The following is a 22593-nucleotide window of genomic DNA, read 5'->3' as shown; positions in this document are numbered from 1 at the left end:
AAACCTTGGAGAAAGTAGCATGGCTAGTGATACAGGCCAGAATATATTTCCCATCATAGTGAGTAGTAGCATGTTTTTACATGGATTTTAACAAAAGTGTGTCCTAAACATGATTTCGAAGCAGACCATGTATAAAATCCTAAATTTGTATCCTGTGTGAGAAGATCAATCTTTTGTTCTGCCACAAAAGTTAATGCTCGACGTTACTAGTAACACAATTTTCATAGTGATAATTATCAATTTTTCTGACATTTCTGATCATCAGTCATTTCAGCCAGTCCTAGCTTGCACTGGCTACTCCGTGGATAGCTGTGGCAGTAATTTGAGTTCACTGATCAATCAGCCGTTGTTATTTTCAAAGTGCATAATTCATTCTGAGACACGTTGTTGATTATATATTGCAAGAGTTACAGGTATGTTCTTTCCTGTTGATAATAAGTCTGACTTGTAGTATTTCAAGTATACTATCTAGCTGCAGATCCAGTTTCTGTGTAAGCTGTTTATTGTAGCACTTTGAACCTGGTTGTGTTTAGATGTCTGTGTACTTCCCTGACTATGGCCAGTACAACATCCTGAAGATAGAAGATCTGCAGCCGTTACCAGAACAGTTTTATGCACTGCCGCTGTGTGCAGTCAAAGCCAAGTTACATGGTAAGGTCATTCTATTAACTCCTTCAGTCCTAGATGTCCTCATATACATCACATGTGCTGGTGGTAGGGATGAGAGAGCTATTGTGATTTTGCAACCGATACTGTTGCATGTTAATGATGGCTGGTGCAGGTTACCTTTAGTAACAGGTCGCACCTGGTGAAGGTTACAGTAGATCTCCACCATCTTATAGCAGTCATCATGTGTTTGAATTGTAAGTTTGTCATTGTGAGTGGACTTGATATCTTTCTCTCCACTTGACTTGTTATAGCATATTTGTGTACTAATAAATCAGTTATGTAGCAGTAAACATGTAGCTGAAATTTATATAAAAGGTAACATCCTTTATCATCCTGATGTCAGGGTCTGTTGAATTTATCTAGTACTGAGTATTTGCTATGAACTTTTAGAACCAGTGTCATTATTTCATGGTGCAACCAAAATTGTGATGATGCAACTATACCAATAGGCCAGGTAGCATCTGGTGCAGGTATTCACACACATGCACGCACACATATGAATTCACACCCTGCATTGTGATGAAGATTGAGATCTGGTGGCTGTGATTTGTCAGAAGCTGCCTAGTGACCCCATCTAAAGCCTCTAGACCATGTAGCAATCGTTTCTCTAATTTTAGGGACAAATGAAGTGAAGATGTAATAATTTGGTAAAAAGTTTCTGCCTGATCCTTTAACAGCTTGTTTCATTGAACTCCTTTATAAATTGCTGGTCCCTCAAATGTTGTTTTACACCTGGGATATAGCATTGTATCACAAGCAAATAGCATCAAGCTGTGATTCTTGAAGAGTGTACAACATTTTGTCATATTGTATTGTGAAGTGTAGTTACGTAGATATGTTATTTGCCATTTCCATATTTCAGATATCAGCCAAGACGATAGATCAGCACATAAAGGTGCCACTTGGTTCACCATTTTGTTGACAAGATCAGTCAAATGTTACACACAAACAGAGATTGTTTCTCACTTCGGACTGACCTTATCTTAGCTGATCCACACTACCGTACTTTTGGGGGTGAAAGATGATATGTCTTCGATATTAAGCTCCTTTCTCAGACATTTGAGCATGTGCCTAACATTCATTGTAACTCTTAATGGTGTGACAATGTGGTGTTAAAACTTCTGAATCACAATACATGTACATTACAAGTTACATTTAATTAAAAACAGGTGAATAACAACAGACACAGTTGACGAACCATTTTGAGCAGATCCTCTAGTAATTCCTTGTTATCTGTGTAGAACAGACTCTTCTGTGATCCAAGGCATGTGTCTTCCACGACATTTTCCTGAAATGATTCTTGGTTGTGATTCACTTTCATAAGTGGAGAGAATTTGATTTTATGAATTAGGATTCCTGTTTCAGGATGTGAATCAGATCACTCTGATGTTACTAGGTTACGTATCATATCATAGCATGACACCTGTTATAGCTCTTTGTCCTTGCATTATAATGGGTAAATACTGAAGGAAATGAAGGTTGTGGGAATTTGTCTGTGTCAGTTGTCTTTCTGATGTGGGCATTGTCACAGCTCCTCGGACTAGCCATAAATGAGATTATTTGTATGATATGCCCTGAGAGTGATAAGTGTCTCTGGTCTAACAGTGTTTACCGGTAGTTAATCCTGCATGTGTTTCAACTGCAGCAAGCAGAACCGTTTGTTTTTGTTCTTTTCTGGTTTGATTAATTTCCTTTTACTTACATGGTATTTTCATTGCCAAATCACATTGTTTTTCTTTGATTTATTTAACACCAGTTCTGTTTTATTATGAGTTTTGTCTGCCATGAGGTCGTTGTTAAATTCCTCAAATGCTAAAAGATGGTATTTGATGTTTCATTGCCTTGCAGTCATTTTATAATTATATAGCCTGTACCTCTTTGGGCTTTGCTCTCACAAAAACAGATATGCCATGATATACTGGAAATCTAAATGTCTGAAAACCAAACAAACTCATTTACTGAAAGGGCAGTGGAGTAGCCTAGTGGTTAAAGTGTTCACTCGCCACATCGAAGACCTGAGTTCGATTCCCCTCTTGGGTACAGTGTATTCAGCCCATACCTGGTTCCCCTCGGCTGTATTGCTAGAATATTGCTTAAGTGGCGTGAAACCAAACTCACACCACTCACTCACTGTATGATTGTGGTATGGCTAATTAATTGACTCCAAGTAAGTTTCAAGGTAGGATGTCTGTAACTGTCTACATGTCTCTCATTGGGCCCTTTCCCTACCAGGTATCGACTATGTGAAGATCAACAAGCCTTGGTCCGAAGCTGCCAAGTACAAGTTCATGGAGTTGGCCCAGGGACGGGACTTTGTGTGCTTGGTGTGTGACAAGAACAAGAGCTCAGGTATGGTGTCTGTGAAGCTGGTGGACACATCCAGTGATCAGGAAGATATCCTCATCGACGAAGTGCTGATTGATATGAAGTTTGCACGGAGTTTGGACTCGTGATGAAACTGTACAATCTGCAAACATTATGATGATAGTTCATGAATGGATTGAGCTCAGCATGAAAAACTTTGAGACCTGCGTGTGAAAATGTGTTTGGAATCCTTTTTGAGCAATTCCTCCTGCCATTGTAATTGAACTTCCTGTTGGTGTGACTGTGTGGATTTTCAGCAATGCAGGATTGTCAGCAACACATGCTCTTGTAAGCATTGTATTTGAATTCCATGCTATTTGACCCATAATGTAGTTGAAGTATAGCATATGTATTAATCTGTATGCAGTACAATGTTATAGAACACATTGCTACGCTGTATCCAACATATTCAAGTGTCTCCATCCCACATAGCATTAGGTCTGTCACTGTTGTGTGCAGACAAAGACCTCTAGGGCAGAGTTGATGCATGTGAGGCTGCCCTGGAATGATGTGTAGTGCATAATGGAGAAATCAGATCAGGAGCATTTGACTGGGATCGTGTGTCTGTGGTGATCATTAGAACCTCTCTGACCAAATATGGTAGTGCTTGATTACATAATGTAGATATTACAAATTGATTGTAATTGGTAAGGTTGAGTACAGCCATTTACACGAGGTATTTGACAGTCAGCATGGTGACATGGATATTTATTATAATATGATAAGACACTGTTGTATGTCACTGATAGCCTGATGGAATCAGTATCTGAAGTTTGGAAGACTCTTGCTGCTGTTTGGTTGCCTTTGTCACAAGTCAAGAATGGCAGTTTAAGCTGTATATGATAGACAGGAAGCTTAAATCTCCTGATTCAGTACATCAAGCATATCATGTCATAGAGAGGGGACTGTACATAGTAACTGTGCCAAACACTTCCTGTGATACGAGAGCGAGACTTCAGTACTTTCAGTCATGGACCTGCATATTATTATCATTATTAATATCCCTTCCTTGGGTAGATGTAATTAAACTTGACCCAGGTGGGACAGTGTTAAGATTTGTATTTGGAAGCACCTAAGACTCTCTGAGGTCTAATGCTTTGAATGTATGTGCACTTAATCTAAATTTAAATACAGATTTAAAGGTGGCAGATTCTTCAAACCAAGATCATTGTCACTATGGACAAAGTTTTATTCTCATTGATTTCTTTTACATGTATCATCATCATTCCACAAGACATTCTTATTCCTTTACACACGTGGGTTGTTCTCATGAATGAAAAAAAAATGAAAAAAAAAGTATATTGTTTTGGTTGGATCTGCAACTTTGAGACTTGAGCCAAGTCCCTCTGTGCACTGACTCCCTACCTCTTCAGCAAATTTCTGTCCACTAGACACAAAGGTTCAGTAGTTGTCTTGGCACGCAAGATAAATGAAAATATTAGTTCTCACTTAGTAAGGCATTGTGTGACATTTTTTTTTTCAAACTGGTCAAAGGAAATGATCTTTGTTCAAAACTTTGCCTAACTGGAAGGTAGGGGCACGAGAAGGATCAGGTGTCTGCATAATGTGTAAATATATTTGTGTGACTGAACAAGGCACTAATTACGTTGAAAAGTTAGTATCAAGATAGCAACTTAATGCATCTTTATCTTTCAGCCTTAAACAATAATGTTTTTCAGTTTATGTAAATGTATCAAGGTGAGCATCATCATATTTTACATATACAGTGGATTTTAGTTTGAGATGTGCTGTTTGTACCTAGGTGTATCTTCAGATGAACGTTTCCTGTACACATTAAACAAGTATTCAAAATGAGTTGTCATTTAGTTTATCAATCAAATCATTTTGTTATTAACGATACAGGTATAATTTTACTTTAAATATAATTTCTAATTGTACTTATTCATTAGTCCATGTGCAAGCAGTATTGAATACTTTATTGTGTTAGCAAGCGTTATCAGGATTATGAAGGTGTAATTCTCTCAAATGGACTGATGGATCCTTCACGTGTCTTAGAATCTTGAACACAGACTTAAGTCCACCCCAAGAACCACATAATTCAAAACAAATATTTTGCTTTTGTACCATTGCTAAGCTCCAGGATTAGTATGGGTGATTCCATTTTAATGGGGTATTCTAGTGGTTAAAGTGTTTGATTGTCACACCACAGGCATATTGTTTGAAGCCCATTTATGATGACCTCATCATAATATTTCTAAAAGTGGCGTAAAAACTAAACTCACTCCATTTTAACAATATCTATGACTAATCTAGTCTGCAAGCACAAAATACTTTTAATTATTTCCTTTCTATGATCTTTATGTGTATAAACTGATCCTGTACGAAAAAATTCTGTGACCACTATTGCCTTATGATGTAACATGGTTATGACCAGTTGCTTGGTGTTGAATGTTTCCAGTGACAGGAACCTGCTATATGTTACCTGTAATATAAGGCAAAGTCAGCACTGTCCGGTAATTTGGTGCTGCCAAATAAAATATTTCATTCCATCTCTCAAGTTCTGTTGCTTATTTCCGCAATGGACCAAAGAAGATGCAGGAAAGCAACTATTTGGATCTAGTGGTCACCCTCATTGACTCATCATCGTATCCCAATTGCGTTCAACAATTCACATAATGTTGATCAGTTGATCACCTTGGTCCAGAGTCTATTACTTACAGACTGAAGCCATTTAGCTGGAACATTGCTAAGTGTGGTGTTAAACTGCACTCACTGTTCCCACAATGGTTGTTAGCAGGTTTTTCCAGTTATTTATGAACTGGTCAGTGGGCTTAGTTAGGGTTGAAAATATCTAGCCCACCAGAATAATCTACTGGGCAACAGTAATTGTGACACGGAAGTTTTTATTGGTGACCTTGTAATATTTTGGGATTTGAACCAGAAAAAATTGTTAATATGATCAAAGAATTGCATGATACTTACAAGAAACATGACATTCAAGACAAATGGCTAGCAATGTTCACTTCAAAAGGACAAACTGATCGTTATCATTTACCCTCCGTTTTGAAGTCAGAAAACTCCCAGTATTCAACACTGTGGAGGCAGGTTATTTCGTTAACGAAAAGTACTGAGGATAAGTTTACTTAGACTGACATACCATACTTGTGGAAATGTGAGACATGGAGAAATATACGTGTGCTTCAATCTGGTGCCAGTGGACATAGCTTGTCCCAGGTCTAACACCTGAACAGCACGGTGCTAGATAGGGTTATCTATAGTGTTCTGCTACCACTCCAGTCATGTGTGACCATACCTTGCCCATCAAACACTGACTCAATAGAAAAACAGGCTGCACAGACTTCATGGAATCCTGTGATTGTTTTTTTTAAAACCAGAATAATCAACTTCCATAGTGCCACCAGTCTCGGCTTTCATGAAGCTAAAATATGGTGATGTAAGTGAAATTATGTGTACTACAAAGGTGTTTAAGTGCTAGAGACTGGCTGTTCTTTCAATCTATGGCAATGCCACGTCACACAAGCCTCTATACACAAGGCAAGTGACTGGGCATTACTGGGATAGAAACCTTGCCCTCTGAAAATAATGGGAGTTCAGCATTGTTGCATGATGCAGAAACTACATGTACTGATCTTGTTATTGTTTGTTGTTTAACACCACACTCAGCAATATTCCAGCTATATGGCAGTGGTCTGTAAGTAATCAAATCTTGACCAGACAGTCCAGAGATCTACAGCATGAGAATCGATCTACAAAACTGGGGTATGATTATGACAAACATGGGTTACTGAAGACTAATTCTAACCAAGATCTTCTCGGTCTTACTTAAACCATAGTCAAGTATCATAAGCTGCCTATTTACAATGTCATGTCTTGTATAATCAGGAAATGCATAAATGTGATAGATAGCAGTTCTTCACTGGACAAGATCCTCTACATATTGGTGAAAGTAACAATTTCTGAATGAAGGACATTTGCACTCACATAGTAACTGAAACATTCAGCTACCTGACACAAACATAAAAGCCCACAGAGGATGTATAAAGCTGGCTTTATTTCTTTGTGTACATATTTACAAATGCGGCTTGTGCTTAGCCCTCACAACTCAAGATTTTTTCACATCTGACATTCCAGAGAATTACCCAATGAGTCTCCTACAACCCACAGAATTGTTTTCTAAAGTATCCTGGTCTGACACATTCCTGTCCTTGAAGCAGCATACATGACCATTCAGGATTAGCACTTGACTGCATCAATAAGCACTAACAATGTGCAATAAATTGTCAGTAATTCTATTCATCATCAATTCAGTCAGACGTAAGAGAAGAGAATACTTTCACCATGGACTACAAGAGTACAATCCTGCTACAACTGTATGGGAGTCCACAGCAAACATTTACACACTATACCAACCTAACCAGTCATGTTTCACTGTCATTAATTGACACAGTACAGCTCCCAAGTAACAACATGGTGCTTCTCCAATACAGATTGTCTGTACTTAATCAAGCTCCAGAGGATGACCATCAGTGAATCAAACGTGTTCAAGTCCATGACTGAATTATCAATGACAGGAATCAATCGCAGTGAATGAGGGCTTCAGGTGGGGTCCGCTGACCACCCTCAGCTCTTTGCCTTTCCTTTCCCCTTCCCGCCAGCCTTGCCCTTCCCTCCAGTGCCCGCCTTGCCCTTCCCTGCAGCATCGCCTCCCTTCTTCCCCGCTGTCTTGCTGGATGTCCCCTTCTGTGAACAGATGGTGTATTTATGTATGTGAAAACATTTTAGATCAAAGCCACAGGCATATTCCAACTGGATGGCAGTCTAATACATTCCCTATCCCAGGCAAAACAGTGCCTGATACAACTGATGTAGATGAAGACTATACACATTTTTGCACAAGTAACACACAATTTTCACATGTATATAAGATACATACATTCTCAAAAGTAAATAAGATACACATATTCTCACACACACATGCACCTACTCACATTAAACCTACTCACGTTAAACAATCAGAAAACCAGGATAATTTAGAGAGGAAGTCCAAAGTGTTGACCCTGACACATAGGTCAGGATGTTGCTCTTCACGAGCATCAGAAACTAAGGCACATGGACATGCCCTGTGGCAAATTAGACTTTGGATGTGTTTTTTATGAGAATACAAACACCTAATAAATGTGCATACTAAATTCTAACCCAAAGTCTTCCAAACTTCTACAAGATATACTTTTTGTCTCCCAGGTGATTTGGAGTTAAAATTACCTGTATTCATTTGAAACATCTATATATGTGGAAATCAACTAGCAACACTGTGACCACATACAAAGCACTAACAACACCTTCCTTCACAAGTGTCTACACAGGTTTGTTTAATATGAAACCTCACTTATCCACACTCTCTCTCACCTTGATCATGGTGTCAGCCTCCAAGTCATCATCATCATCATCGGAGCTGACTGCCATTGCTGCCCTGTCCTCACCATCCATGAGGTCATCCTCTTCCGCAATAGGTGCTCGTCCACGCCTCTTCTTGGACATGACCCCTGTGGCATAAGGCGTCACATGCGACTCCTTGTTGTAGGTCCTAGTGAAAGCTGCCTTGGTCTACAGTTAGTTGACAACACAAATGTAGAATTGGGAAGAACAACAAAGTGAAATATCCCATACATCATAGCGAAGCTTTGAATTAAATAGTCTTTATGCCACCTGGAAACTGAACAAACATCAGTCTACAGTCAAACATCACCTTGGTCTACAGTTAGTTGACAACACAAATGTAGAATTGGGAAGAACAACAAAGTGAAATATCCCATACATCATAGCGAAGCTTTGAATTAAATAGTCTTTATGCCACCTGGAAACTGAACAAACATCATCCAAGAAAACATGGATGAGCAATACATGGGGCCTGTGAACAAAAAGACCATGAATACACATTTCCTGGTGTTATGGTTCCTTTCTGAAAGAAGTCATTATTGTACTTAAGAAGCTGAGTCACATCTGGATATTTGAACCAAACCCTCACAGTTAGGCACCAAATTCCAGCACTTGCAGTCAGCAATCTAACCACTCAGCCATTGAAACTTCAAAAACTATGTTCAATGAACAGTAGTCTACATAACATGCTTTGTGTGACTCTTTCACACATGAAACCTCAAGTCTCACATGCCAATGTGCATAAAAAGAAAGATGGCCGCTTTAAGCATCATCTACTGTCAAACTACATCATTAGAATGACACTGACCTTGGTATCCAGTTTACTGAGGGGATCAGAACTGTTTGGCCACTTCGTTATTTCCAGTATGTTGTCAAAGTCTTCCTTGATGATGTCATAGTTATCCATGAAATCGATGACTTCCCTGACCCCATCTCCACCATGCTGCACGAGGGGGTTGGTCATCACATGTCGAATGACAGGCAGGTAATCCATGTTCAGACCCTTTATGTCACCTGAGGTTCTGAGACAGGTAAAGTGATAACTTGAAGACAAGGCAGTCTCCATAATAATCCTACAGACCTTTAGAATATATGGTAAAAGTAATTCTGGAAAGTACAAGGGGACAAAACTAGCAAACACACACTAGCAATACTTATAAAATCTCAAGGTGAGGCTGGGCAGGATAAGATAAGGTGAGGTGAAGTGAGGTGAGGCTAGGCAGGGTGAGTAAATGCAAAGTGAAAGATTCCTTGTCTGGTTCTTCTACTGGTCCTTACTTTTACTGGTTCAATAGAGTCAGTGAACTGAAATACCATGCCACTGGTTACCATGGATTCACAACTAAGAGCCTGACATATCCTTGTCTATGACGCATAGGGTACCACTTTTTAACATCTCTCGGTTTGCTGTGGTCAGGGATAGAAGTATGACATTCCACTCCATGGCCATATATCCACTATATGACAGAGATGGTCAGGTCAATACTGAAACAAGCTGGATGTAGGAGATGACCTACTGGAGTCTCATGTGAGTGCGAAGCTCCTGTATGATGCGATCAGTCTTGTTCCGGCTGGAGTTCTTGCCCAGCCACTGGGGGAACTGCACCATACTGGGTAGATTGCCCCGCATCACCTCCCCAGGGATCACGCTGGAGAAGATGGCCTGAAATATAAACAATCTTTTAAACCTGAGACAAAACATTGGTTACTGTGGTAATTTACACTTAGGTGAATGAGTGAGTGAATTTAGTTCTACGCCGCACACAGCAATATTCATTTAATTCATTTACTCCGTCTGACTGCACTTATGCTAATACTAATCTTACCAATACCGGGAGTGCTTTCTAACTGTGAATGGACATTGAGTAAATGTAGCAGTAGTAGCTCACCTGGGCTGGGAGCAGGTTCCAGTTCTGAGAAGATCTGATCTTCCTATCTGCTAGATCTCCATCACAGATACTGTCTGCCGCACGTGCTAATGCTGACAAATGCCGTGATGTGTTGCCTCTACAAACACAGGAAATCATTAGTCAAATCTGTTATCACTTGGTGATTTCAGACAAGAAATAAGAGAATAAATAATAACAATCAGACTTTAACAATTTACTCAGAAAAGCCATTTTTCTCATGATTACCTTGCAGAATATGGAATGACACTTATGTAGTTCTCCTGCACAAACAGTGGTGTGAAGGAATAGTCATTGAAGAACAAGTCGGATTTGTCATGGATCGTCATCTTGGCCGTCTCTTCTCCTCCAACAAACACCTTCCGACACACATCAAACGGACTCTAAAAACAACAGATGTATATGCATGAAATGGACTCTGAAAACAATAGTCAGCGATAACAGATGTATATGTAGGTTCAGCCTTCAGCTTCCTCTACACACACTGGTGGGACTCATAACCTTCAAATCAAAGACATACTATCTACTGAAACTTAAAATCTTGATTTTGAAAGTTTAATCACGAAATCTGTAAAGTCACACATACATATTCTGAGTAACTTCAAGAACCCACATAAATAACAGCTGGTCCCTATGAACTATGATGTGTACTTACAAGCTTGTAGTCTTTCTCTGCCTTCTTTGCATCTTCCTTGGCCTGCTCATAGGTGAGTGTCTTGTCCGTGGCTGTCCACATACACAGGTTGTGGATCACCTGAAGCATCAAGTCACCAGTGAGAGGTGGGGAGAATGAAGTGCACAAGGGACGTGAATGAAGTTATTGAATGTGGGAGTGAGAATGAGGTCAGTCAGTGAGAGAGAGTGAGGGTGAGAAAGTGAGTGAGTGAGTTTTGTTTTAAGCCGCACTCAGCAATATTCCAGCCATATGTTGGCAGTCTGTAAGTAATCGAGTCTGGATCAGACAATCCAGTGATCAACAGCATGACCATCTGCGCAATGGGGAACCGATGACGTGTCAACCAAGTCGGCGAGCCTGACCACCTGGTTCTGTTCGTCGCCTCTTATGATAAGCATAGTTGCCTTTTATTTGCAGAATGGGTTGCTGTAGGTCTGTAATCCATAACTGAGGGAATCAGAATTATAAAGCAAACTTTAATGATAAATTAAGAACAACTCTGACGGGACAGAGAGTAGTCTGGACAACTGGATTACACAGAGTCCGGATTTGACAAACTCCACTGTATACAGCTTTTGGACAATTAACAATCACTACTACTTAAATAAAGAAGCCTGTTCCTTGATGCTGTGCCTCACCTGTCGGACATCCTGATTGGCTCCCAAGATGATCTCGTTAAGAACAGGTGGATCGATCTTCAACCCCTCCTTGTAGATCATGGACATCATGGCTCCCTGTGAACCAATACCACAGTGAGACATACAGATTTATGCACATGAAATATCGTAACAACATGCATCTTACCACTGGTGCCTCCAGCCTTTCATCCATGGTACTCACTGATTAAGGTATATCAAACATGTCAGTAACAAAGTAGTTTTCAATGTTTATAAACCCTGTTATCTCCACAATTAATCCTCTCATAAAGTACTAGACATTGTCAATCATTATTTCAGATGTCCAAGGTAGGAGCTGACCTTAATCTGCTCCACCCTTGGCTTATAGAAGCGGAGGTCAAAGCAGTAGTTGGACAGCGTGCGCATCTTCTGGTGGTTACGGTCATTGCAGATGCAGATGACCGGAATCTTCGTTTGTTTGATCAGCTGTACCAGTTCCTGTAACAAAAATTATCTTGTCAATAGTTACTTCTTTGCTCTATTTTATATTCATTACCTGCAAAGAATATTTTTAATTTCATTAGTAACTTATGTTTACTTCACTTAGTCAAATTCCTGATACCACATATTTCCTAACATTGATCAGATTAATAGCCAATATAACATTTCAAAGGACGTCTGACATGGCTACAAAATGAGCACCGAATTCGCTTCTGGATATGATACTTCAGGAAACAAATGGGTTATTGATATAATATCTTCATTTTTCCTGAAAGGTATCACACTGGATGACAAGTGGACTTCCATGGCATTTCGGTTAGATCACTGAGTGACAGTGTAATGTAGTCAGGACATCTGAAATATTGCTTGCTTAGACTTTTAACAGTTTGAGAAACCCGTACACAGGTGCTCACATGTATCATGTCTAACAGCAAAATTCGGAAAATCAAAACATCCAGTCTAAGTAAACACAGTCTCAGTATTATTCATTATACTCCTCTACTGAGCCAAACCCTAGTAGGACGTCACGTCAGGTAACTTTTGAGTGACCTATGACAGTCCAGTCAAACGCAAGAGGGACAAACTGATTTAACCTATCAGACATTGGCTGTTGTTTAGGGTTTGGCCAGACTTACAAAATTCCCCAGTCACTGTCACTGATCCCCCAACAAACAAAAATCCTCATAAAACACAGATATTTGACCTGCAGTATACACACTTAATGTACTCTGATGACATGGTTACAATTAGCTAACATTTTCACAAGCTTACATCCTTGAGAATTGACCAAAATACTATTTTCAGCAACTGTTTACTCTCACTGTGGACAGAGTTGCAGCATGCTCCATGTGCATCAATCAGAAGTGGTTGTACGGAAAATAGCCTTTGGAATCATTCAGGTACAAACCTCTTCTACGTAAAAGTTCAAAAGGTATGTGTGAATGTCCACTTTCGCCTGTGTTCTCATTGGTCAGTCTCAAAGGTTACCTGACGCAACCTAATACTAGGATTTGTTAGACTCTGTAGAGGAGTGTAACAAATAATACCGAGACTAAATTTACTTAGGCTGTCAAAATAGCAAACCCAAGGGAGAGCGAATAGTGCTGTCTAGGCTGACATGGTTACAGTTCCATCACAGGCCCCCCTAAGTAACTGAAGGAATTACAGCACATTGGAAGGAATTGCATCTCAAATGTAAACAAACGCAGCCCAATCATGAAACAAATGCAGCCATATCGGCAATTTAGCGGTAATAACTGAAACACATCGGCCATATCGGAAGCAATGTCGGTAATACTTGAAACACACTCGGCCGTCTTCGGAGATTTTTTGTTTACATCGGAACCTCCAGGGGCATGACTTGTGACACTCTTCTGCAGTGACAGTCTTTTCCTAAAAAAATAAGCTATAGCCCCAACAACACCTCATACCTAAACACATTCAACACGGGTGGTCAAAGATGGATAAGTATAAAAATGTAATAGTAGGAACTAAGAACAAAACTCACCGAGACGGGAGCTTCTTCGAACAACGCCATGTTTTGCTGCATGAGTTTCCTTTTGCGACCGACAAATCACGGATGTGAGCCGAAAAATCTCCGAAGACGACCGAGTGTGTTTCAAGTATTACCGACATTGCTTCCGATATGGCCGATGTGTTTCAGTTATTACCGCTAAATTGCCGATATGGCTGTAATTGTTTCGCGAGTGAGCTGCGTTTGTTTACATTTGAGATGCAATTCCTTCAAATGTGCTGTAATTCCTTCAGTTACTTACGGGGGCCTGTGATGGAACTGTAACCATGTCAGCCTAGACAGCACTAGGGGGGGCCTGCATCACAGTGACTTTAGATCACACCTGGTCCAATCCACAAAGCAGTCTCAACTTTAAGTTGATCATAACCTGTACTTTAACAGTAGCAAGTCGCCTTGTTGACTGGAGCATCAGTGACTCTGGTGATAACAGCTCACAACACGCAGATGACAACAGGTCACTGTTCCTTGATCCAAGTGACTACTACTGTATCTATTACAGCTATCTTAGTGTGGGGACCAGTGACTGACCTGGATGCCGCCTCGGTCCTGGTTGCCTGCCATGCCATCCACCTCATCCATGATGATGCAGTGCTTGTGGCCTCCGGTGTCAGCTCTGGACGGACCTGAACATGAAGGTATTGACAACTGTTTAAGAACACCAAACACCTACATACCCTCTGCAGTCACAGGTTAACTTTTGTTGTGGAACCATAAATTCGAACAAACCTGTAGAGGTTACAGATTCTTTGAATAGAGTCCTCCTTGGGGTACTTATAAGCATTTAAATGTTCTTTAAATTCTCGCGACAGTTGTAACTATATTTTTTCAATAAAATATATACAAAACAAAAAACATCGCTTTTGTCTTGTGAGACCACCCCTACAGGGCCCCTGGCCCCGTGACAGCCAAGAGCAGGTAACTCTTCAGACTATAGCCTCCAGCAAAACACTTCCGTTCTGTAAGCAGTACAGACAGAATGTGGGGAGGTGGGTGGCCTTACCCCAAGGAGGACTCTATTCAAAGAATCTGCAACCTCTACAGGTTTGTTCGATTCTTTTTCATAGAGATCCTCCTTGGGGTACTTATAAGCATAAGACAGACTCCAAAAGACTGATCTTAGGGAGAGGCATTCTGTCTGCTCATAAACCTGACATAAGATGATAACCTTTATTACATTTACTGAAAGTAACAAGGAATCAAACCTACCTGGTCACGTGACCTTCTATGCCTTGCGGCGGGGGTGCGGACCAGGGCCAGGCTATTACACGGTCTAACCCTACATTTCTATAAGAAAGTCGTAGGGTGCTTATAAAAAATGCCCCCCCCCCCCCCCCCCCCCCCCCCTCTTTTTTTTTTTCACAAAAAACGGGAGTCGAGACACTGCACTGGCCAAGGTGCTAGGGAAGACCTGAAACAGTCTAAACCGGTAAAGCAAAAAATACCACCACCATAATAGAGCCCACCACCGGGATAAAAGATGGAAAGTATACAGTAAGACACCACCACCAGTCTACTTGTTGCAGCTACAATGTCAAATGATCGTTCGTCAAATGCAAGGGTAGCTCAATCGGCTAGGGCACTCGTGCCCTGCCCACTGGTGAGAACTGACTGGCCAAACCGAGCACGCTCGCTTGACAGTCTGTCTAACTGGTAATGACGGATGAACGTGCTCGGTCGGCTCCAAATAGCCGCGGAGCAGATCTCCTCAATGGGCAAGGCAGACGCATATGCCTTAGACGTCGCCACAGCCCTAACCGAATGAGCTTTCAAACCCTCAGGGGGCGTACGACCTTTCGAGGTGTATCCCATACAAATGGCAGAGACAAGCCACCTAGATATGGTCTGCTTGTTCGCCGGAAGGCCAGCCTTGCTGCCACCATAACAGCAGAACAATTGATCATTCTTCCGAATGTCTTTTGTTCGTTTGATATAAGCCTTAAGGGTCTTACGGACATCTAAGACGTGAGCACGTCGAAGAGAGGTACCGGGCGGCGAAGGCTGCGTGAAAGCGGGAAGCTCAATAGGCACCGTAACGTGAAAGGTGCTATCTCTCTTAGGACGGTAAGTATCTGGCAATCGAATGCTCACTCTGTCTTTGTGAAACACCGTTAATTCAGGGTTGGCGGACATAGCGTGTATGTCGCCTACCCGCCTGCCAGAGGTTACCGCCACAAGAAAAGCTGTCTTACATGTCAACAGCTGGAGGGACAGAGCCGACAGGTTGTGAAAAAGAGGACTGGACAGCCAATCAAGAACGACTGGCAAGTCCCACGGGGGACTAATCCGCCGGACAGACGGACGGATTCTGTCCACGCCTGCAAGAAAGCGCTGAACTAGAGGGTGCTGCCCCAATAATGCACCATCGACAGGAATGTGGCAGGCAGAGATTGCCGTGGAGTAACCTCTAACTGTAGAAGCGGCCAGACCGGCTTCCAGTTTAGATTGCAGGAACTCCAACACAGATACTAGATCTGCAGAAAAGGGATCGAGAATCCCCCTGTCGACACACCAGCGCGCATAACAGGCCCATCTATCCTCATATTGAACGTTCGAATCCCTCCGCGAAGCCAGAATTGTGTCTGCAACTGGTGCAGGAATTCCTCTCGCATGGAGGCGACTCTGGACAGCGGCCAAGCCACCCACTGAATCCTGGGATTGGGGTGTGGCGCTCTGTTCTGGGATAGTAAGTCCGGTCGAAAGGGTAACAGTACAGGAGGCTGAGCCAGAAACCTGAGAATTACCGGAAACCAGCTTTGAGCCGACCAAAGCGGTGCTAGAAGCACAAGTAGCCGAGCCGGTTGTGCGGTCAGCTGCGAGAGGACTCGTGAGATCAGAGGCACTGGCGGGAATGCCCAAAGTCTGTCCAATCGAGCAGAAAGGCGTCGTTGGCTATCGCTCTCGGATCCAGTATCCTTGAGCAAAACACAGGAATCTGGTTCGTCGCCCCAGAGGCAAACAGATCTACCTGGAACGACCCGAACAACTGGGAAATAATCCCGAATATCCCCCAATGCAGCATCCACTCGTGTGGGGCTAGTATACGTCTCGATAGCGCGTCTGCGCGGACGTTGTCTATGCCCGAGAGATAAACAGGGAGCACCTGAATGTTGAACTGGTCGCACCAAGTCAGAAATTGCCATGCCTCCTGAAGGAGGGACGGAGACACTGTGCCACCTTGCTTCAGGATATACGTCATAGCGGTCTGGTTGTCCATCTCTAGGCGAACCACTTGACCCCGAACTGACTCCACGAAGCTCTCGAACACCCGGCGGACTGCTCTCAATTCCAACACATTGATGTGTAGGGTAACTTCGTCCTCGGCCCAACGGCCCGAGACCGATAGTTCGCCCAGGACGCCCCCCCCAGCCTGTGAGGGAGGCGTCCGTCTGAATCGAGAGGGAACGTGTCGGTGTCTCTAACTGGATCCCCATGGACAGATTTCCGACTTCCGTCCACCACCGCAGGTGAGGAATCAACCAAGCGGGAGTCTCGAGAATAGTCTCGTAGCTCTCCGCCCACCACAACTGGGTTAATGCCTGTTGAGTGGGTCGCATCCTCAACCTCGCACGCCAGACCACGTCCACTGTAGCCGCCATAGTGCCCAGCAAATGAAGCCAAGTTCTTGCTGTGGCTCTGGGGAACTCGAGAAACTGAAATACAGTTCTCTGAACTTTGACGATGCGGTCTGGGGCTAGGGAAACAATCCCCTGAGCCGTATTGAACCGTGCCCCCAAGAACACCAGATCCTGCGGGGCCGGCTTCCCTTTGCTCCGAAAAGGCTGCTGTTGCTGCGACTGCTGCAACGCAGGCCCCTTGCCTTTGCCTTTCGCCCTCTTGCTACGTTTGTGCTGCAGTGGAGCAGTCCACTTAGCACTTTCCTTCGCCGGCGCCGAAGGGTAAGCTGAAGCAAGAGTGGGAGGCCGTTGGCGAGACGAGGAGGGTTGCTCTAACAAGGGCTTAGAGTCCTTGAAAGTGCTAACAGCCTCCGCGGCCTCCTGCACAACCTGTAATGCCCCAGGGAAGAGGGAAGATCCCAACCTGTAGGGCAGAGCCAGGAGTGCCTGTTGGGTAGCGGGAGAGTACCTGGCTACGGATAGCCATAGCCGACGCAACCCCATGACGGCCCCCATCATCTGGCTAGCACAGCACCTGATGCTGTCCCTCGCCAGATGAGAGTGCACGTCCGTAAGCTGCCGACCCAACATTGCCGACGGAGAGTCGTCAGCAGTGCTCCCATGATCCAACAGCTGCCCCTGCAAAGCAGAAAGGTAAGCTGAATGGACCACTACTCTCAGCTGCTGGGCCGCACACCTATATTGCTCCTCAAAGGACCGATAGGCGGACGCCGCCGGCCCTGCCTGGCCGAGGCCAAGGAAGAGGAGGAGGACCCCCCCTGGGTGACCGAGGCATACACACACTCGTCCACCACTGGCGGTTCGAATAGCGAATCCTCATCCAGTTGATACCGGCGGCTAATCTCCGGGAGATCAAAGCGCGACCGGGTACCCGAAAGGAGCGGATTCACTACCTCCCCGACCAGCGATGGGAGCAGGCGCAACCTCGCCTCGGCGACCTTGGTAGGCGCGAACGCCTCCCCGGGTAGCCGAAACTCCAAGGGGTCGGGCTCCGACACAGGAATAGAAACCTGAGGTAAGAGCTCGGCAATTTTTTCTCTAACCTGTCTGAGGGACGAACCGAACGAGTACGTGACCTCCGACTCGCAATCCCCTCCTCCTCAATATCCATCTCCTCACGCTCCTTGGACAGGGAACCTTCACCGTAAAGTGAACCTGTTGAGGGCGCTACCGAGACGGAACTCGCAGGAGCAGAGAGACTAAGAGCCTGAGCCAGAGCCTGAACTAGGTCGTCTGGGCAACTGGGGCAAGCCCCCCACCGGAGGGTGACCCGAGAGCCCAGGAAATAGGATGTCGATGCCCCCAGCGGCTGGGCAGCACTAGGCTGCCTGCCCACCGTGGCACTAGGCGCGCTGACCGAGGTCAAGCCGCCGACACCGGGCGTCGTTGCCCCACTTGCCCCACGGGACAAGCTGGGGTCGACTGCCCTAGGCACATCCGCCTGAACGCCCGAAGCGCAGGACGGCTGCCCAGAGGGAGGAGCGTTCTCCGAGCCTAAGCCCGGGCCGCGGCCTCCCTCCACTGAACCACCATGGCCGCTCAATGAAGATCGGGCGTCCAGTTCCTTTTGGAAACCGGACAGCGCCGAATCTATCATTGATTGTACCGAAGACATCTGTTGCTGAAACAAGGCATTAATTGAATCAACAGAGATTAATGGTGCTTGCGAAGTAGGGGTAGGTGCTGAGGATACAACGGCAGAAGAAGGGGAAGGGTCCCTAGACACCCTGGCCTTCTTAACTGACCCCTCCAAAGAAGAGGCTGCGCCTTTCTTTTTGTGGGAGCGCTTAGATGGAGGGTCCTGAGCCCAGATATCCCCCCCCCCCCCGCCTTCAGTAGGTTGGAATAGAACAAGAAGTCCGCGTGTCTAGACTTTCTGGTCTGAGGGGTAAACCCCGCGCACACATCACAAGACTGATCGTCGTGATGACATTCCACTAGGCATCTTAGACATACATCATGCAGGTCTTTAGCCGGAATGGAGGATTTGCATGTTGAGCAGGATTTAAACTGCAAGGCAACAAATAACCTCCTAGTGTTGCATAATAAACAACAATAAAACAAGACACGCATGGGCGCAAAGCTAAAACTAAAACTACGTACATAGTTAAGGTAAAAGCTAAGTGCCACGACACCATAGTTTACGACATATTTTATAAAAAATAGTAGTAAATATGGAGATAACAAGAATAAAGTACATAAAAGCATAGCTACACAAGCTTACTTTTTTTAAAAAAGACCGCCAGAAAACTAAAAAGTTTTGGCGGGAAAAAAAGGTTTGCCTTCCACCATTACGCTAACCACGTGGCTACCAACAGGGATGGTAAAAGTTACAACAGTTTGACAAGTAAACTGTAAAAAATGATTCCTAATGCGCCCATGCGTCTAATAAAGAAACCATACATACAGTTTGAGCCTCTGAGGTACTCATCTTAGTACTTGTCTTTGTCTTGTAGCAAGAAACTCTGAGAACGCTGAAGCACGTCTGCATAGGCGGGCGACAGAAAAGGAAGTGTTTTGCTGGAGGCTATAGTCTGAAGAGTTACCTGCTCTTGGCTGTCACGGGGCCAGGGGCCCTGTAGGGGTGGTCTCACAAGACAAAAACGATGTTTTTTGTTTTGTATATATTTTATTGAAAAAATATAGTTACAACTGTCGCGAGAATTTAAAGAACATTTAAATGCTTATAAGTACCCCAAGGAGGATCTCTATGAAAAAGAATTGTTCCTTTAATGATTTAACTATCACACTACTTAGAAATGATCTTGTCCTGCTAACATTTCTTGTACAGAAGTCTAACATCTTAATCTTAGTCCACTTCACCAGAATCTGTATGTATTATGGTCTGGATATGGATGTGTTATGGCCTGGATGTGGATGTGTTATAGCCTGGATGTGGATGTGTTATGGCTTGAATGTGGAAGTGGATGTGTTATGGCCTGGATATGGATGTGTTATAGCCTAGATGTGGATGTGTAATGACCTGGATGCGGATGTGTTATGGCTTGAATGTGGAAGTGGATGTGTTATAGCCTGGATGTGGATGTGTGATAGCCTGGATGTTGATGTGTTATGACCTGGATGCGGATGTGTTATGGCTTGAATGTGGAAGTGGATGTGTTATGGCCTGGATGTGGATGTGTTATAGCCTGGATGTTGATGTGTTTTGCCTGGATGTGGATGTGTTATGGCTTGAATGTGGAAGTGGATGTGTTATGGCCTGGATGTGAATGTGTTATAGCCTGGATGTTGATGTGTTATGACCAGGATGTGGATGTGTTATGGCTTGAATGTGGAAGTGGATGTGTTATGGCCTGGATGTGAATGTGTTATAGCCTGGATGTTGATGTGTTATGACCTGGATGTGGATGTGTTATGGCTTGAATGTGGAACTGGATGTGTTATGGCCTGGATGCGGATGTGTTATGGCCTGGATGCGGATGGATTATGGCTTGAATGTGGAATCTGATGTGTTATGGCCTGGATGCGGATGGATTATGCCTTGAATGTGGAAGCTGATGTGTTATGGCCTGGATGTGGATGTGAAATGATGTGGATCTGGATTTGGTATGACCTGAATGTGGAACTGCTGTGACATGTTCTATGTTTTGGTACTAGTCCTTCACCTACCCATAAAGTCCACCAGTGTTGTGTTATTCAGAGCCTCAGCCACAAATTCCTTCAAGCTTCTTTTCGACCGTGTGTCTGATGCATTCAGCTCAATATAAGAGAACCCAAGTTCCTGAAAGAGTTATACAGATGCAGATTACATTAATACAGACATGAACTGTGAAAGAAACAAAGTATGATGGACACAGTCCCAGCGTTTATGGACAACTAGCTGACATGACCCAGGTTTTAATTAACACGTAGACAAAGGAACACAACAGCATACAAACAATTAGAATACTTTCCTAAAGCTGAAAATGGCATGTAAGAACCTACGTATCAATAAACAGTGACAACAATACACTCGTCATCCCAAACTGAATCTATGAATGATAATGATCACTGACAGTTTTAGCCTTATGAATTAAAGGACCCTTCGACAGATATTTAAACATATTCGATCAAAATAAGAATCAATATCACTTTGAAACATAGATGAATTACACTATGTTCAGAGGAACTACTACATTTCAGCAGAATTCATTAAGTTAAAAAGTATAAGAATGATAAGAACATTGACTTGGTTGATGCTGCAGAGGAGACCTCACCTGACATACAAGTGTCGCCGTCGTGGTCTTCCCAACACCCGGGGGCCCAGAGAGAAGAGCTGCCCTGAAACCAGATCCATCATCTTTCCCAAAGAATTTACCTGAAAGAAGACAAGTGTGGGGATGAGTTAACTGTATAACTGAATTTGTTGTTTTAGGATTTGGTCCTGAGTTGTTTAATGCCTCAACCTTAATATTCCAACTATAGAGGAGCAGTCTGCAAATGAACAAATCTGTACAAAACAATATAGTGATGAGCATAACAGTATGAGCATCTACACAACTGGGATACAATGACATGTTTCAGCAAGTCTGACCACCAAATCCTGTTAGTCACCTCTTACAAGCACAGGCTACTGTGGATGACACAGAACCATTTTCACAAGCTTACTTTTTCTCACTGTCAAAATCTTATTTTGCTGGGAACTTCTTCACAAACATTGCAGAAGTAGAAACTGATAGAAGTGTAAGTTATTTCATGCCATTGTTAGTAATATCTCAACTTTATCAGAGCAGCTTGTAACTACTGGAGTCTATATCTATAAACAATAGTCACCTTGTGGTTTGGTTCCACTGGCTCTATTATGATGCCACTGTCGCAGCCAACCGAGAAGCTTTTTGGCATTGCTCTTGTCACCTTGCTGACCAATGATCTGCCTGATACTGGTTGGTTTGTATTTGTCCACCCACAGTAACGACTCTCCTGATTGGTCAGATTTGGATTCTGATGGTGATGATTTTGAAGATTTATTGCTGAATTCCTCTGAAAGTTTTTCTTTTTTATGTGGAACATTGTTGTTTTCTTCTGACTTTCTCTTCTCCAGTTTTTGTTTCTCTAGTTTTTCCTACAAAAGCAGAGGATATTTTGCTAAAATTCATCCTATTCAAGTAAATAATATGCGTAAACAATGGTTGACTGTACAAAAAACAGGTTACACACTTTCAAATGCTTGAGACATGCATTACGTTTGAGTGAATATTGTGTTTTGCCATGACTTTATTTCCATAATTTCAAAGAACGTGACAAAATGAGTGTATGCATAGGTAACATGCTA

The 22593-nt window shown here is 43.2% G+C and overlaps 2 protein-coding genes across 2 annotated transcripts in view; one reads left to right on the top strand and one right to left on the bottom strand.

Moving 5' to 3' along the window:
- LOC137278066 (tudor domain-containing protein 7B-like) overlaps window positions 1–5543 on the top strand; it is a 60919-nt gene extending 55376 nt beyond the window's left edge. Inside the window, exons 24-25 of the mRNA XM_067810149.1 lie at window positions 534–651; window positions 2902–5543. Of these exons, the coding sequence (XP_067666250.1) occupies window positions 534–651; window positions 2902–3122 (339 nt within the window). The 3' untranslated portion in view covers window positions 3123–5543. The remainder of the gene's footprint in view (window positions 1–533; window positions 652–2901) is intronic.
- Window positions 5544–7044: 1501 nt separating this feature from the next.
- LOC137278064 (replication factor C subunit 1-like) overlaps window positions 7045–22593 on the bottom strand; it is a 33069-nt gene continuing 17520 nt past the window's right edge. The window contains exons 13-25 of the mRNA XM_067810143.1: window positions 22095–22383; window positions 21539–21639; window positions 20952–21063; window positions 14215–14309; window positions 12012–12149; window positions 11673–11768; window positions 11014–11112; window positions 10587–10741; window positions 10341–10458; window positions 9969–10114; window positions 9260–9473; window positions 8422–8619; window positions 7045–7755 (exon numbers count right to left, since the gene is read on the bottom strand). Of these exons, the coding sequence (XP_067666244.1) occupies window positions 7636–7755; window positions 8422–8619; window positions 9260–9473; window positions 9969–10114; window positions 10341–10458; window positions 10587–10741; window positions 11014–11112; window positions 11673–11768; window positions 12012–12149; window positions 14215–14309; window positions 20952–21063; window positions 21539–21639; window positions 22095–22383 (1881 nt within the window). The 3' untranslated portion in view covers window positions 7045–7635. The remainder of the gene's footprint in view (window positions 7756–8421; window positions 8620–9259; window positions 9474–9968; window positions 10115–10340; window positions 10459–10586; window positions 10742–11013; window positions 11113–11672; window positions 11769–12011; window positions 12150–14214; window positions 14310–20951; window positions 21064–21538; window positions 21640–22094; window positions 22384–22593) is intronic.

The sequence above is a fragment of the Haliotis asinina genome, chromosome 3, assembly GCF_037392515.1.
Source record: "Haliotis asinina isolate JCU_RB_2024 chromosome 3, JCU_Hal_asi_v2, whole genome shotgun sequence".
NCBI classification, from domain to species: Eukaryota; Metazoa; Mollusca; class Gastropoda; order Lepetellida; family Haliotidae; genus Haliotis; species Haliotis asinina.
This window is presented reverse-complemented; position numbering and strand designations above follow the sequence as displayed.